At 42.4% G+C, this 18,594-nt stretch overlaps 1 protein-coding gene across 9 annotated transcripts in view; it reads right to left on the minus strand.

Annotated features, from left to right (window-relative positions):
• The window catches only part of PIEZO2 (piezo type mechanosensitive ion channel component 2), a 203,950-nt gene that overhangs the window by 79,793 nt on the left and 105,563 nt on the right, over nt 1-18,594 (minus strand). For all 9 annotated transcript variants that reach the window (XR_013393960.1, XM_077933169.1, XM_077933165.1 and 6 more), the window contains exons 5-6: nt 10,841-11,003; nt 408-615 (exon numbers count right to left, since the gene is read on the minus strand). Coding sequence is in view for 8 of the 9 variants with exons in the window: in XM_077933169.1 (XP_077789295.1) it covers nt 408-615; nt 10,841-11,003 (371 nt within the window). In the remaining variant the exon portion in view is untranslated. The remainder of the gene's footprint in view (nt 1-407; nt 616-10,840; nt 11,004-18,594) is intronic.

Here is an 18,594-nt window from a genome sequence, read left to right on the forward strand (position 1 = left end):
ATACCTATATTGCATTTCTGGGGAGTTTTCAGAAAGGAAAATGGGGGGGGGGTTGAATATCTGCACATATGCATTCAGTTCTGTCACTACCACTTGAGTTTAAATATTAAATATTCTATTGGGTATCCTTCGCTTTTAAAGACATACACTCTATGATGTGAACACCAAGGTAAATTAAAAAAACACAGCATCTAATGACATTTCACTTCTTAAATAGACTTAATTTGTCTATAATAGGTTCTAAAAAATGCTAGAAGTAATGGCTCTACAACTGTATCTAATGCAACAAATTAAGCAACAAAAATTATTTTTTCATGTAAATAAAATCAGCAATATATTTACCTTAACTATGGAAGGGCTAAAATCCCTGTGGGATTTGAGGAACTGTTCAAAAGAGGAGAACCCACCTGTTGTACCAAGTAAAATCGTAACAACAACTTTTCCAGCTGTAGTTATAATATTGCCAATAATCTCCTTCACTTTTGAAGCTATTGAGGCAATTCTACGCAGCAGTTTTAATTTTGTGGTTTCTTCAGATTCTTCTTCCCCATGTTCTGCATCATCCAAGTCTTCATATATTAATGCATCATCTGCCTCTAGTCTCTCCCCTTCATTCTGAAAATAAGAGAAAATTACAAATGAGGAATGATGTTCTTTTGCTATACTTCATGCTTTCAAATCTCAGCACTGGTTTGCAGCTTTAGTCCTTTCTATGTACTTTCCAGACAGCTAAAGTCACCAACATGCCAGGAGGACTCCAGTGGTGCAAGGTAATTTTAGACCCTGGACTTAATGGTTTAATGCTACACACATAGAGAGAGATATCAGACAGATATATATTATTATTTCAGCACAAAATAAAGTTGTTTTGTTTCCTTGTTCCCATCCTCTTACTGCCACACGATGTTTCATAAATGCTTCTAGATTTGATAAGTTAGAGGAAAAGACAAACAAAATACAGTTTACCAACCCCGATTAAAAAAGATTGTATTTTAAAGTCACTTAAATCATAGCAAACTAAAGACATTGCACTACTGCTGTCAGACTCCAAGGACTGAAGCTTCAGCAGGTTTGTATAAGGGTTCAGTTCAAATTCAACTGAATCCAGGAGATTATCCTCATTTCACCATTCTATCTCATTCTCCTAGTCTGCTGCTTGGGTTCCTGGCTAGCCCCCCAAATTTCATGTCTGTCAAAAACCCCAAGTTTCTTGCAATTCTACCATCCAAGTATCGTGACATCATCACTACTGGTACTTGATAGTATGTTCTGCTACTGAGATGCCCTGATAGTTTAGTTGGTTTGTTTTTTCCTTGAGGTGCCTCTGGAACGCAACAGCCTTCCTCTGTCCATGCTCTGACCCCTGCAACACCCAGGGCTGCAGAAACCTCTCTCATTAGTGCTGCCCCAAATAGCTACTCAGGGGTTGCCCAGCAGGGAAACACGCAATTAATCATTCTCCATATCACTCCTCAAACTTGTACAAAGACATGTAAATGGGAAATGTATACCCACAAAAACACAAAATATAAATGTGAAATTGATTCAATGTGTATGTATGCATATGTGTGTGTAACAGGCATCTATTTCCCACTTCTGTTTGGGGCACTTTCCAAACCCATCTTACATGTCTGTCTCCTACCCAAATCCTTCCTCTCTTTGCCTCTCCTTTCACCTATTAGATGTCCCACACTTTCTCTTACAGTAGGAAGAGGCTCTTAATTCCGAGCCTAATATACTGAGCTGTTATTTAGTCCATGCCATATGGATACTACTACCTTAGGCCACATTATCTAGAGTGCATACAAATAAAAAAGAGGGATAAAATGGCAAGTGCATCTGGCTGAGAACAATGCCCCAAAGAAGGATCTTTCTGGGTGACTCCAAATTCTATTGCGCAGCTAAGTCCCAAGCCTCCCATGAAGTAGATCAGAAACATTGTTTGATATTAACAAAACCCTTCCCTTGTTTTATAGAGTTATTAAGTGATATTATAACATGGATTCATTTCGCCTATATGTAGAAGTGTTGCTCTTTGAATTAAAATGGCCAAAATATGTCTTTCTACACAGTAAAAGGTAAAGGTACCCCTGCCCGTACGAGCCAGTCTTGACAGACTCTAGGGTTGTGCGCCCATCTCACTCAAGAGGCCGGGGGCCAGCGCTGTCCGGAGACACTTCCGGGTCACGTGGCCAGCGTGACATCGCTGCTCTGGCGAGCCAGAGCCGCACACGGAAACACCGTTTACCTTCCCGCTAGTAAGCGGTCCCTATTTATCTACTTGCACCCGGGGGTGCTTTCGAACTGCTAGGTTGGCAGGCGCTGGGACTGAACAACGGGAGCGCACCCCGCCGCGGGGATTCGAACCACCGACCTTTCGATCGGCAAGCCCTAGGTGCTGAGGCTTTTACCCACAGCGCCACCCGCGTCCCTTTTTTCTACACAGTACAGTGGTGCCTCGCAAGACGAAATTAATTCGTTCTGCAAGTCTCTTCGTCTTGCGGTTTTTTCGTCTTGCGATGCACGGTTTCCCATAGGAATGCATTGAAAATCAATTAATGCGTTCCTAGGGAAACCGCCTTCAGACCAGGTCCGGGGACAGTCTGTCCCCGGACCTCTTCTGAAGGCTGGGGGGGGGGGGGGACAAGGGCTTTTCTTCCCACTCCCAGCATTTTAAAAAACCCTGGGACAGCGGAGGACTTCTCCGCTGTCCGGGGCGATTTAAAAGCCCCTGGGAAGGCAGGCAGGGGGGACAAAGACTTTCGCCCCCTGCCCGCCTTCAGAAGGTGTTCCCGCCCCCCGCCCCGCTTCGGAACAGCGTTCCGAAGTGGGGCGGCTGGGGCAGGTGTCCCCGCCCCCCCTCCCCGCTTCGGAACAGCGTTCCGAAGTGGGGCGGCTGGGGCAGGTGTCCCCGCCCCCCCCCGCTTCGGAACAGCGTTCCAAAGTGGGGCGGCTGGGGCAGGTGATCCCGCCCCCCCCTTCGGAACAGCGTTTTAAAATGCTGGGGGTCGGGAGCGAAGCGTTCGCTGCCGACCCCAGCATTTTAAAATCTCCCCGTATCCCGGGGAGATTTAAAAATGCTGGGGGTCGGCAGCGCTTCGCTCCCGACCCCCAGCATTTTAAAACCTTCCCGGGACACGGGGAGATTTTAAAATGCTGGGGGTCGGCAGCGCTTCCCTCCCGACCCCCAGCATTTTAAAATCTCCTCGGGACAGAGACTTCTCTGCTGTCCCTTGGAGATTTTAAAATGCTGGGGGTCGGCAGCGAACGCTTCGCTCCCGCCCGCCAGCATTTTAAGATCGCCCGGGGCAGGCGGGGGGAAGGCAGGCGGGGGGGAGCAAAGACTTTTGAAAGTCTTTGCTCCCGACCGCCAGCATTTCCCTATGGGCTTTCGTCTTGCGATGCAAGCCCATAGGGAAATTCGTCTTGCGAAGCGCCTCCAAAACAGAAAACCCTTTCGTCTTGCGGGTTTTCCGTCTTGCGAGGCATTCGTCTTGCGGGGTACCACTGTACTGGGGTACAAGATGGCAAAAAGAACATTAAATGTATTATTTGGTTCTTCAATCACTGGGGTAAGCTTGGAAACTCAACATTAAAAAAATAAATAAAAAACCTGTCAAATGCAGATAAAGTACAGACAGGAAGCATCACTACTTCTATAGCAGCTGTGACTGCTACTACTGTGCTCAGAGCCAGAATGTCCATTAGTTATGTTTGAGGCTGCTTTATTAACATCCAGCTTTTAATGTTTCCTCTGATACAGTATAAACATTGATGTGCTGAGATAGCCTCTCAGATCTCATTGACACATGCACCAGCAAGCTGCCCTGGTGAGAATTAAAATCCATTCATGCAATCCATTCTTGTGTTGTACTGAGTGCTTTGAGTAGGACATCCATAAACATACCATACAATAAAACTTGGATTGCCTGGAAGAAATAGAAATATGTTGTTATCATCATTAACATTTTAATGAGTCAACAATGTTATTGTTGGAATCAGTTGAACCACTAGTCTGCAATGAATCAATCAAACAAAAAAGTCTAGCATAGTATACTAATTGTTTTAACTCCATGAGCTTTCACAGCTGGACTGGTAAGCTTACACAACAGGCTCTCTCAGGGATACAGGTGCTTCCTTAAGATATCTGCTTTATTCATGTTAGACAAATTGCCTTCTTTGAAGATATTGCATTTCCTTCCAGATACAAGTTGAGCATTGAATCTTTGCAAATTATTCTCGACCCTTGATAATGGGTTTTAGGTTTCTGTTTTTCTGTTTATAAATTTTTAAAAAATAGCCACAAGACCAAAGAATAATTCAGGCACAGTTTGTACTTACTGCCCACCTATTAACAGTTTACACAGTGTTGACAGCTGAACTGGCAATTTTAAAATGCATTTAAGAATTATATGTAAAAATGCCTTTGAAACAAATGGCTTTAAACAAATCACCAGATTGATACACTGTTTTAATAGAAAGCAGCATTTTCTATTAAATTGTTATATAATAACAATGTTTTACAAAGCAGCAGAATTCAACAGAAAATTGTATGCATGGCGTAGAATTCTGCAGGACGGTGATGACTGACATGCAAGTGTTTCAACAGAATGCCCGGTGCCTTGAACAGCAGACAGTTTAACAGCTCTGGGCATCAAGACGAATGGTTCACATTTTCAGAAAAGTCAGTACCGTATTTTTCGCTCTATAACACGCACCTGACCATAACACGCACATCGTTTTTAGAGGAGGAAAACAAGGAAAAAAATTCTGAATGAAACAGTGGATGTATCATTTTTGTGCTTCATGCTGTGGCCACAGACATGTGATCTGATGGTGAATTTGGGGTAGCTCAATGCAAAGATCCTGAGGATCCATGTGGATCCATGCTTTTTAACCACATTTTTGCACCATTGCAGCCCCAGGCAACAGTGGGTGTGTGATTTTTGGGGGGCAGGCTGCTATGTGATCTGATGGTGAATTTGGGGTGGCCCAATGCAAAGATCCTGAGGATCCATGTGGATCCATGCTTTTTAACCACGTTTTTGCACCATTGCAGCCCCAGGCAACAGTGGGTGTGTGATTTTTGGGGGGCAGGCTGCTATGTGATCTGATGGTGAATTTGGGGTGGCCCAATGCAAAGATCCTGAGGATCCATGTGGATCCATGCTTTGTAACTACATTTTAAGTGGGGAGTGAAGGAAAAACACAGAAGGGACAAGAGAGCGGTGTGCAGAGAAGCAGCTGGCTAAGAAAGCAGGAGAGGGATTTTACGGGAGGGAAGAAAGAAAGGCAAAAGTTTCCACAAACCGAAGCCAGCTTTCTCTCTCCTCCTGCATGTTTTCTGGCTGCCTGCGAGGAGCACGGAGAGGAATTAGAAGGAAAGACCTCTGCTTTCCCCTCTGCTTGCCTGGAGGGGAGGGGATTTGCCTGCTCTTTGTTCCGTTTGAGCAAACACAGCAACGAAACAGAGGAGGGTGGGCAGTAAGACCCTGAGGCAGAATGCAGGAAAGCAACCACTTCCTCTTTTCAGGTTTCCCTCTCGGACACAACGCACGATTGATTTTTGCTGATTTTTGTTCCTGCGCTCCCCTAATCGGCTCCAGGGACCCCCCACATTCGCTCCATAACACGCACAGACATTTCCCCTTCCTTTTTAGGAGAAAAAATCTGCGTGTAATAGAGAGAAAAATACGGTAAAAGAAAATGCTTTAAAAAGCAGTGTGCTATTGTCTTTGGTTAACCATCCATTTAAATAAAAAGAGATTAAGATTGCTCTTTTTCCATCCACAGTTTTTTTTTTAATTCTAAACTGTCAGACTCAGACGAGCACTGTCCTTCGGGTGCAGGAGAATAATCAGCTCCCTCTTGAAAGAGGAAGAATATTTAAAGAATCTTTGGCTCTCTCCAAATAACTACCAAAGAAGCTTGACACAAGTATGGCAGTGTTTCCCCCCACATCACTTTTTGACTGTACTGAAATAATAAGGAATGGAAGTGAATATGATATTTCTAAACCAGCATAAAGGCCCTTTTATACTAGCTCCATGTGCAGCTTTGTTTGCTGATTCCCGCCTCTCCTCCCAAATTTAGCAGCAATGTTGTAAATCACAAATGAAGGAGCAGTCTCCCAAACAGCATGCTGCATTAGGAGCCTCTAATGCATGTTCATTTCAGAACCCAAATCAATTAAGGGCAACCATAGGATGCTGGGCATACATCAATGCCAAACCTAAATGCAATATTTATCAGTTCCACATCCTTACTCAGTGGAACAGCTTCTGAAGGGCAAAGTGAAAACAAAAAACAAAACAAAAACTACACTCTTTTGAAACTCATTAATATGTTGGGGGGTGGGAATAGAATTTCAATATTAAACCATTTCAGTATTTTACTTCTTTCCTTGCAGCAAAGCTTGATTGGTGCCTATCTACAATTTTCAAATCTTTGTTTTTTGAAATATTATTGACCTAAATTATTGTGCGTGGCGAAGAGTATTCTATGAACTTCCTCACCGTCTTCTCTGCACAAGAGTATGTATAGCTGAGTTGAAACTTCTGGGAATATACTTGGGGGGGGGGGGGATTTCTGAGATTTTTCAGTTAGTCAGCTTCCTGGGAGAAGGTAGCCACTTTGTAGAATCTTAACACATTTTTGTGTGTGTGAGGCCTTTGTTATTCCCTTCCCAACCAGCCACCACGCTGCAATTACACTACAGCCCAGGCATTGTGAAGGATGAAAAATGGCAGCTGGTCTGTCAGCACGGCTGCTGCTGTTGCCACTTGCAGCAACAGGAGAAAAAACCTTAGGGGGGGGGGAAGAAACTGCTGATGGTGAATTCCTTTCCCAACAAACCATTAGGAGAAATTCTTTTCCCTCTGATGAAATTCAGGACATGGCTCCTCCATAAATAAGGGGGAGAAACTAGAGTCCATCAGTGCACAGCCCTAGACACACATATACTGGTAAAATGTAATGGATTATTCCCTGTGGATATTTTGGAATGTTACCTGCAATAAAATAGGAGTAATTTCAAAAAGCCTCATAATCTTATATGGTAATATGGAATCAACTTTCACACTTACTTGTGAACACAAACACATTTACTGGAGAACATGATGATTTGATCCAGACTACTTGGGTTAAACAGAAAGCAGTATGTGTTGTGTTGTTGTTGTTGTTGCTGCTGCTGCTGCTATTATTATTCATGTAATCATCAACTGTTGCCATTTTTATAGGAAAACTGGTCACAATACACTTCTATAATATGCTGATAAAAAACCCAACAACCTTGAGATGGCTAATTCAGCCTCTTCAAACACTACCCAATCAATTGGATTTGGAATACAGTATGTGACAATTATACCAAGATGTGAAACTGAGATGACATCTGGACCTGTTCACAGACCGCTCGCTTTCTAAGAAGCAGTCTAGACATGATGACAACACAACTGTGTCTTTCAGAATTGGGTAACTGCCCACTCTACTGCATTTAAGTTTTAATGGTATGTATGGAATTCAGTGGAGCTATACTGATGGTTTCAATACCAAAGAGGAGTACGTAGCCCTCTCCCAAACGAAATAAACAGTATACAGAACAAGAGAAAACCAGGAATCTATGAGGCCACTATGCTAATCACAATGAGAACAGCAAGGATTCAGGAAGGCAGCCCAAATTAGGTGCAGAATAAAAAAATCTAGCAGCATAAGGAAAGAACACACCTATATACATGACTTGCTATAGTCCAGGGTCACTTTACAGTTCATAGTAAGACCAGCTGAGATGGAAATAGTTTGGACTGCTTGATAGATTTGCTGCTGCTAGGGGACTGTTGAGGAAGAGTTGAAGATGTTTCTCAGCACAGCTAATAAATAAGTCTGCTCCCCTAGTCTCCCTTGACAAGAATGAAATTCTCAACAGAAAAAGAAGTAATTTTGGGATGAAGCATGCAAGAAAAGGAAAGATTCACTGTCTTCTCCCACCTATCTATGCTGTGCTTTAACTTTATAGGAAATATGCAACTCATATCCTGACAATGTGTTGTGCTGCCAAAATATCTACTTTGCCCTGAGCAGAACTTTTAAGGAATAAGCTTAAAAAGTAAGACTAAACAATAATGAACAAAACTGCAATACAAAACAAAGCACATATTACTGGTTAAGATCAACAGAAAGTTAAAGATATGAAATCTTATCCGATTAATTGTCTTCATTTCAAGGTTCTTACTAATTTGGGCTATTTATCCATATGGCTGTAAAAGAAAGCTAATTTTGTTCCAAAACCCCTTCAACAGTTAATACTACATCTGCACCAAATCAGTATCTTAATTCTTGCTTGCAGCTGTGAAGTTAAATGTTCTCTCTCTTGCTTTTTTCACCTTTTACACCTTTTGAATCGCATTGTACTTCACAGAGCCTGCGGTCTGGGCATTTCTCCAGCTGAATTCACCTGCTTTAAATTGTCTAAGCCCTAATAAAAAGGGCCTGCAGACAAGCTTGCTCTAAATGTGCAACCATTTAAGAGTGGTAATGAACTGGATAGCAGCCTAGGATCATGTAGAATTTTAAAACTTTATAATTCAATACTAATTAAAAACACACCCTTGGCTCGTTGCAGGACTGCATTTCTCCTGTCCACTAATTTCCCCGCTCCCTCTAGTCCAGCTCATATGTGTTCTGGATAAATGTATGCTTTCCTTGTGGTTACAATGAAGCACTAGGGATGAAAACCTACATATTCCCACTGAACATTCACCAGAGAGCTTGGGACTAGCACCATTATGTCTTGTCAGCTATGTTATGAGATCTACTAAGGGGTTATTGATAGCTGTCTATAAGGGAAGCGCCTTTTCACCCAAAGCCTTGCCAAAACCCAAATCTCTTTCTTGAAGAATCCAATGATGGACAATAGCCCTTGGACAACAGAGACGCAGTGCCTTCCTTTGGCACCACCCCTCACCCCTCTAACAACACACTTCTTTGTTTCCTTCCTGCCACTCCAGTCTCACTCTTTCCTCTTATCCATACTCTCTTCCCTCCTTAAAGCTAAAACAAATATTATAATGTGGGAATTGTAGTGATATTCTATGTATACTGGACAGTTGCTTTAAAACAAAGTGTAAATGTGCCTAATTACTTCACTGATTATACTGTGTTTGTGTTGATAGTTTTATACCTTTCAAGCTGTGCTAAATCAGTCACGGGGCTGCAATTCCAAACATACACAAAAGAAAAAAGGCTGGGATTTTTAAAATTAAATTTTTAATATAGCATACATAGGTTTTCATAAAATTGAATGAAAGGGCTTTGCTAAAGTAGGCTTGGTGGATACAAAGCACTAGGCCTACTTTAGCACTATGTTTCCTCTTCCTTCTTGACCTCCCTATTGTCTTTCCCCAGCTCTCCTTTCTGCTACCTGTGACAATCTTGTGGGCCCTTTCTTCCCTGTCCCCCTTCACCTATTATGATTCTCCTTCCTATGATACTCTCATCCCACAGAGATATAAAGAGTTAAGCATACTACATTCCACCTTAAATTCAGCTTCTTGGGCTGGTGGCTGTTGTGGAGAAAAGCAGAGACCTCTAGCAGAGCTAATTGGGCCATGGCTGGAAGGTTTTCTGTGCCTGCATTATAACTGCGTATGTTTTAGGAGTCCAGCTGAGTTTCTGCCATGAGATAACAGGTTGTTGGACCAGGCATAAGGCAGCTAACCTGCATGCAACATGACCAGCTCATGCCATTTCCTCAACTGCGTAAGAGCTTCTCATAGCGAGCACAGCTGCAGCACACACAGAAGGGATGAGGCTAGCGACTGCCCCCTTAAGCTCCATTTTATGGGCTATTTGTTTGCACAGGAGCCAGGAAACATGCTTATGTAATCCCGTTTAAAAATACTTACAGTGAGGAGTTTTATGGAAGAATGTGAAGATCTTTTTATTTACACAACTGCTTTCCCCACATTCACTGAAATGCCACAGTATAGTAGAACCGAGTTCCATAAATTGAAATACTGCCTAAATTACCCATTAAAAATGGATATGTGAAACTGAATTAAACTCCACTGTGACACAAAAAAGTATTTTAAAGGTAAACTTTATTCTAAGTCAAAATGCAATGATTCCAGTAAACAATACCCTGCCATTTTAATAAATGCTTAAGGCATTTATATATGAACAATCTCATGTAAAACCACATGAATCCTGGTACAGCCAGCTGCACTGCAGATTGCTTTGAGCTACTTTAGAAATAAAAGATCCTACTTAAAACCACAATCTCTCCTATTTTAGGCAGTATTTTCCAATTAATTATACTTAACGCACATTGCCACACCACAACTTATGCTTCCTATAACGTAATTTTTGACCTTTTCAAACTTTAAAGGCTCCAATGATTAGGTTGCAAGCTGGTCTCATCATCCATCTCTCAAAAACCTTAGGGATAAAATGTTATGTCCTCAACTAAGAGTGTCATTGACTACATAGCATACTCTCCTGCTCTTCATGTGTCCCTTATCCACCCTTGCACCAGGTGGAGATGAATGCCTGGCAATGTGGACCACGGGAATATGAGAAGCTGCCTGATACAGAGTAAGATCACTGGACTATCTAGCTAAATAAGTATAAATTGACCAAAGCAACTCTTTAGGTTAGATATTTCACATCATGGCAACCTGATCCATTGGTGATGCTAGCAAGTCCTCTACCAATACACTATATACTTTGTCCCTTGGGTTTTCTTGGGGAATCAGTGTTTTGAAAAACTTTTATTTAATTCTAATTTAATTGCACTCCAAGAAAAAGAGGTATTTTAAAATATAGGATAGAGAATATACAAACATACCATGTCTTCATTTTCAAACTGTGTGTTATACTGTCCTGCATCCTCTTGCGCTGCTTTTTGAACAATGTTTCTGCAGACAAGCCATATGGTAAGGCTGGCAATGAACATACCAATATCAGGAACAAAAATTCGGATCCCATTGCCAGCATCTGCCCCTTTGACACTGTATAGAATTAAAAGAGGGGGGAAATGCATGTTAGTTCTTATTCCATTACTCAAACCTAGCTGAACATTTCAACATAAGGAAACTCCTGATACGTTTTTGCATTATTCTTCATGATTTTGTACCTGAACTAGCAGGGCTTTGTTTCTTCCCATGGAATATGTAGTGGAGAAGGCTGTGGTGCACATACTACCTTGCTTACTCTCACAGGTGCACCCCACCACTTCTGAGTTCACAGTAATGTAATCAAAGTGTAACACAAGTGATATTGGCTTGTAGCAATGTCTAACTTCAGAGATAATTTCCAGCCTTTGTAGCCCTACAAATGCTGTCACAATACCTATGGACACCTGGTTCACTAGTGCAGATGTCACATTTCATTTTTCCAAACTATAATTGAAACCACAGTTTGAAGAGAGTCTGAAAACCATGATTTGGCCATGAGTCCTAACCATGATTTCCCAATTTAGAAGTCACATAAAAAAGAAACCAGAAATGGTACCAATAATCCCAAGAATCTAAAATGAGCCAACACTGTTTGCACTAATCTTCACTTGCGAGATGAAATAAAATGTGTTCCCAACAAACTTGCAAACCATTGTCCACTCTCCTCACCCCTCCCTCCACAAATCCTGGATAATATTCCCAAACCACTTTGCCATGCTTTTATTTGATCAGGCACAGAACCAGTATATGTAGGGCAAATATAAAGTTCCAAATACCTGAGACAGCCAACCGTAGCTGACCCTGGTATTTCTTCAATTTATTTATTTTTAATGTGCCACACTGAAGGAAATAAGAGGAGTCACCATCATCTTAATTCCCCCAGAATGCCTCTGGCTGGGCACTGACGTGGCATTGTTGGGTGATTCTATGTCAGGGTCAGGCAGTATTGTTTGGAAATTTATATGGTGGCAACTCTGGTCACCTGGTTTACCCTCTCATTGCTGGGTAAAGCTGAGAAAAGAGCCAGGTGGTTGGAGCCAACACTATTTTCAGTGCCGCCACTGATGCCTGATGCTACCTGCCCTCACTACCTCATAAGGGGGCAGCAGAGTTCTTAACAATCACCAGGAACCTTTCTTTCAAAAAGTTTTTTGCTGTGAAATGGCAGCAACAGCAGAAGCAGAAGTTTCGTTATACAGGCTTCTAACTGCCCACCTTGTTTTCCTCTCCACAGAGACTGGCACATTGTGAAGAAACCAGCATGGCAGTCAGAAACCAGTGGAATAAGAGGTGTGCTGCTGATGCTACAAGTAAGATTGGCCCATGCGATGGAGGTTCCCCACCACTATGCTTTTAAGAGCTGCAGCAAAAAAACAAACAAAACCCCCACACCTTCTAAAGAGAAGGAAAACCACCTAAAGGGAGATTAGAGCTCTGCCTGCACAACAGAAACATATTGTGGAGGGAGTGGAGGGGTGGGGTGGGGGGACCAGCTGGGGAGAAAGGATGAACATGGGGATTTATGTAGGAGAGGGCCGTATTGTCAAGCACTGTGCGAATACCCTTCTCCAACTTCCCTCTAAGTTGTTATTTGCCTTGCATTGGGAAATAGATACTGCTGTTTGTCAGTTCAGATGTCACACCAAGCCATAGTTTACAGAAACCACAAGGGTGAGGAAGAGCAAGTTAGCTACATTTTGGTCCCTGCTGATTTAAACGGGAGCAAGTGTGACTAGCTTAGTCTGGATACAACCTTAAGTGTGAAAATCAGTTTTATACCAAGGCTCCATGTTCTTATTTGCCAACCAATTACAAATCATAGTTGGTCAATTCAGCACATGCTTTGTAAAATGGGGGTGGGGGGAGATAAATATGGGAAGGTACAATGTAAAGTTATGCGGTACATGAGATTTCACTTTCTTTACCTATAAAATTGCTCTTCAAAGAGAACAAATCCATTTCAGATATGGCCTCAGAATGTTGTTTTAGTCTTCAGAAGCATTTTATTTGACCAGGCCACTGAACCTTCTCTGTATAACTTCTGTCACAACGAACAGTTAAATACTGACTAGGTGCAGATCTCATCCCAAACTACCTGGAGGGCTTGGGAAATTTATTGCAAGATACTGTGGTATTCTTTGCAATTCAGTACTTGAATTAAATGAGAATGTTATCTTTATGATCTTGGGCGATGCCTCACACGTTCTTCAATAAGTAACAGAGCATAAATTTTGCTCTTGCAGCAGCTGACATACTGTATGTGGTTTGATTTACTGTCAATGACTACAGTTAGACAGAATAAACCTTTACGGTAAGGGTCAGGTCCACACAATCTGTAAAAGGAAATTCTTTCTTAAAAAGTTTAAATTATTGTAGAAATCAGATTTATGCATGTGCATCTAAGTGCTCTTGTGTGTGTATGTGTGCGCACACACACACACGCTACATCTGTTCTATGGCCTTTTCTGATTAGCTCTTAGTTTCAAATCATTTATTACAAAGTGGATTTCAGAGTAAGGTGGGGAATCTTTTCCGGATGGCAGGCTAGACTCTTATTTCCCCTCCCCCAGGAGCCTACTTTGTCAAGGGGGTGTATGAAAACTGCACAAAAGGGAGAAGTCCAGCATGCAGGCAGTGCTTTTGAAGGGCAGCTTCTCCATCCCATCCAATCCCTCCACTCTCCAATTGGAATGGGAGAAAAAGAAAAAAGTTGTATTTTGAAAACATTGCCTGCATGCAAGTAGCCAGTATTTGCAATGGGCACCTTCTTGCTTTCAAGCATCCCCCAATGCTCCTTTTTGATGCTCAAACAGAAGAGGTGGCATGTATGAAAGTTCCTTGAACCCTGTGCTTCTGTCCATTGGCTGATGTCATATGGGATATCAGCTGATTGACAAGTGGGCCTCATGGGAGACCTGGAGGGGGAGATTGGCCCACAGGTTGTTTTAGACTGATTTAGGCAAAAATCCATACATCACACAGACACACCCCTGTCCCTTTGAGCTACAAATCAGAATCAGTTCATTTTCTACTGATATCTAATTTATCTTTGGAAATTTCTAAATTCTTTGCCTCAGAGTTCTCTTAAAGTTCCCTACGCCTTTTATACTTGTACTTTATCTCCCTCCCCCAACCACCAGTGTCTTTCATCTCTCTTCCATTTACATTCCCTTCTTCATCCTATACCTTTCCTCAGTGCTTTTTTCTAGGGAAAATGGTGGCGAACTCACCACCTCAATCGCCAACCCAGACACCAATGCCATCTTGAAACTAAAATCACATGACAAAATGCCGGGCTCGCCACTCACTGTTCATCTACCCCTGCCAACTGATCAGGCTGCTTCCGCTGCCATCCTGCACACCTCACTGCTTGGGGAGTGAGGAGGCTTCTTGGACAAAGCAGGGCAAAACAAGGATATCCTTTCCCCCTGATTTTTATTCCTAGTTTATATATAATACATAAATAAATAGTAATTTTCTATCTTATGTTCCCATTTCCTTCCAACATCTCCTTCCCCATATGAGACCCGCTTTCCTTCTCTCCCCCATTCATAAAGTTTTCTGTCTCTCAGTCACCTTCACTCGGCATGCAAGGCGCTGCTGTTACTGGTAACTGGTCCGACTAAAATGCTGTGGCCTGGCTAGAGTAGAGAGGCGTAGGCAAGTAAGGAAGCACTGGGCAGGCTGTGGCACTGAAAATGGTCCAAGGTCCACTAGCAGATCCCAGTACAGTGGTACCTCGGGTTACATACGCTTCAGGTTACAGACCCCGCTAACCCAAAAATAGTACCTCGGGTTAAGAACTTTGCTTCAGGATGAGAACAGAAATCATGCTCTGGCGGCACGGCGGCAGCAGGAGGCCCCATTAGCTTAAGTGGTGCTTCAGGTTAAGAACAGTTTCAGGTTCAGAACAGACCTCCAGAATGAATTAAGTACTTAACCCGAGGTACCACTGTACACTGTTTAAGAAACACTGCTCTAGGCAATGTGGATATTTTAATAATTGTATTAAGAACTGGATACTATAACTGTTCATCATATAGTATAAAGCTGTTTGTTCACTTGGGTTCAATTAACATCATTAACATATTCCTAAGATTGTTGAGCTAGACATATTTATATCTACAAAAGAGGAGAGAGAGAGAGAGAGAAAAAAGACTCCTTTGTCTTCAGCTGTAATTACTCTTCTTCTAATTCATTTGCAATTCCAGTGCGTGCACCCAGGGTAGAATTGTACATGTAGCTGGAGATGCTTCTGGACTTCATGTTACAGTCACTCACGCTGCTGAATTGGCAGGCTGCATTCCCCTCCAGCTATATGAATGGCTTCAGCAGAATCTTCAAAGATGCCTCAAGCTGCACTCAGGGTTCATGCACGTATCTTTCCAGAGTTACAGCCATTTGCAATCTTATGCTCAAGTTACATTCCCTGTGCCAATGAAGCACAGTGCTTCATCAGCAGGAAAAAAAAATGTGTTGCCAGTGCGATGACACTCTGGCATCAGTGGATGCTATTGCAGAGGGATGTGTGGGGGAAGCAGAAGGTAGATGTAGGACAACAGGAATCTTGGGTGCTACTCTGGTTGTGCTAGCACAAGGATTAACACTAACGCAAAAGGATTTGGCCCATCCTCTCCCCATGCATACCCCACACCTTGTTGTTGTTGGGTTACATTTTGAACACAATTCATTGGGTGAAATAAGAAAGTAAGGATCCACCACCTAACTACATTGTGCTCTGCATTTGTCTGCAAGACAGTCCCAAAACATGGGCACAAGAACAAGCAAATGCTCCCCCCTCTCCCTTGCAAAAAAAGCCATACCACCACCACACATAATATAGTACTGGGGCGGTGACAAAAACTTTTTCATGCATCATAACAATATATTTTAATTCCTGATATTTTAATGTAGAAAAAGTTGTCTTCTGAAGTAAAATATAGAGAGAAATCAGAGAAGTATAAAATGCATAACATTAAAAAAAAAACTTGGCGCAGACTTTAGCAAGCATAAAACTTCCAAGTTTCTTGAAAAATATGCAAAGCCTTAATAATTACTCATATATTTTCAAACCAAATGCACATCTCACTCTCTCTAGACAGCTATATTGTGAAACGGGGGGGGGGGGCTGTTTGGCAAAAGTGTTCACCCACATATCAACCAAACATTTGCCAAATGTTTGCTTTCCAAACATCATTATGCTATTTAACAACTTGAATGCACGTGCCAAGGTTGGCAGCCTCATTACTGACATAAAGCATGCAACATTTATAGGACTGTGCTGCATACAAAAAGCAGACTTGTGCCAAATGTAAATTCGGACACTCCCCTCCATACTATTTCTTATGCCTCATCTGTTTTCCCATACAAGCCAAATTAGGTGTTCATTGCACTGCCCAGATTATTTTTTTAATGGTAGACCTCATGCTGAGCATTGATTTCCTGACCATCACAATCCTGGATAATTCAATCCCAATCCTATATTCTGTGCAACACCTGCAGCTGTGCATTTGTTTCTATACCTATTTATTCTTCATGTACCAGTAGTGCACCTGGAGGGGTAAAAATGCAAAATTGCAAATAAAACCTGCCCAAAAAGTGTCCACGACACACAAAGGAGAGGGTAGACAGAGAAACTGAAACTGGCAGAGTCCGATGAACACATTTATCATTACAGTAAAAGTTCCTGGGTAACCTTGGGGGCAAAGGAGCTATGGAAAAGAAGGAGGAATAGTTTTAACAATAAATTTTGAAACTTATATTGAGGAGGACTGCTGTAACTTGAAAAGCAGTTCCAAGATGAAGGAGCAGGAAGGAGATAAAAATGACAAGCACTAACACTTGGTATGAACAAGCCACTATTGCCACCATCACCCTTAGAAGAGCCCAAGCCTCCAGCTGGAAAGGGCAAAGGGTATGATCATGTCAGAGGAAAGAACATTCAAATCTTGGAGAGCACTAACAAATAGAGTGAGAAGAGCATTCCTACTAAGATTTATAGTCTACTATATGCCAGTTTTTACAAATTTATGGCAGCAGCCAGCCAACATGGGAAGCTATTTATGACAGAAGCGGTTAAAGAGTTGGACTTGGTTGACAAGGAGATATTTGTTCAGATTCTACTAATGTGGAATCTAACTCTTTTATCTGCTGATAAGGATGCCCGGTCTTTGAGATATTGGCAGCACTTTTTAATTTGTGAATTCAAGGACCTAGGCTGGACCATGTGGTAGTTGCTGGTGGTTTCTGGGAAGTCCTGATGCAAAGTCTCCCACAAAAGTATCTCTTCACCGAAAGTGTACATTGCATGCAGTTTGTATTCAACTAACTTTTACTCAGAATAGACCCAGTGAAATTAATGGACCTTAGTTATTTGTCGTAATTCTTCTCTGAATAGGACTATCACTGAATACCACTTGTTGTCTGGCATCTGCGCGTGCACGGGTCGCGGTTCGCCGCTTCTGCGCATGTGCGTGATGACATTTTGTGCGTCTGCGCATGCACAAGTGGTGAAATCCGGAAGTAACCCTTTCTGGGTCGCCATGGGACGCAACCTGAAAACGCTCAACCTGAACCAAACGTAACAAGAGGTATGACTATACTTTGCATTACAGGAGCAGAACAGCCATTCAAATTTGGAAAGGAAGTTCCGGTAAGGAATGCTGTGGGAACAGCAAATGAGCAGCAACGGCAGCACCTGCAGCCAGGCCTGTCAATGCTCGCTGCATCTCCCCTTAGCCCACGTGGCCCAACCATCCCTGGCATCAGTTCCCGCTGAAACAGCGATAAAAAAAAGGAGCAGCTGGAGGAAGGGGAGAAACGTTCCACCCCACTGCGCTCAGCCTAGGAGCTCATGGCCAAGATGGCAAGGTATGAGGGGAGCAGGGGTGGCAGTGGCTGGAGGAGGAAAGTAATGGGCCTGAGGCCTAGTGGAGCCTCAGAAGTTACCCTATGACACACAGGGAATGCTCTGGGACCACTTTTGCGGTCCGAGAAAGGGTGTGTGTGCAAGTATTGCACGCTGGTGACAGGATGCAGTGAAATACGGGTATGCATTTTAGTGCATTTTTTTGTTTTGTTTTAGCTGAGAACTCTACTGGAACATTCTGGAGCTGTAAAAGTTAGCTTGTAATTAAGTTCTGATTCACACATTACTCTGGGAGATGCAGATGAGATAAGTTCATATAATGGTTCATAAACATCAACTTCCTAAGGCATCACTGATTTATGTTGCTGGACCACTAATCTCTGACTGGGACTTCCAGCTGCTAGAGAAATTAACAGCAGGCATGGGTGTGCTAAAAGCAACTTTTCTGGGGAAGCAAGCATAGGAGTTTGGGAGACTGATGTGCTGTTGGAGAGGGCCAAGCGAGTTTATATTGTTGAGGCATAAATGAAATATGAATCATTTGCAATAATAACTTACACCACAGACGTATATAAATACATGGAGCAGTGTCGTTTTTCAGAAACCCTGAACATATTATGTAACCACAGTATACCAATAGACATGATCATCCTTGCTCGTTTGTGCTCCAGTTTTTCTTTGAAGTCTCTTTATTATTTATTCATGAACAAAAGATAAAGAAAAAAATTTAAAAGACAAAGGCAAATTATTATAGCATGCAAGCTGTAGCTCTTTGGA

Source organism: Podarcis muralis, chromosome 8 (genome assembly GCF_964188315.1).
Source record: "Podarcis muralis chromosome 8, rPodMur119.hap1.1, whole genome shotgun sequence".
In the NCBI taxonomy this organism is placed as follows: Eukaryota; Metazoa; Chordata; class Lepidosauria; order Squamata; family Lacertidae; genus Podarcis; species Podarcis muralis.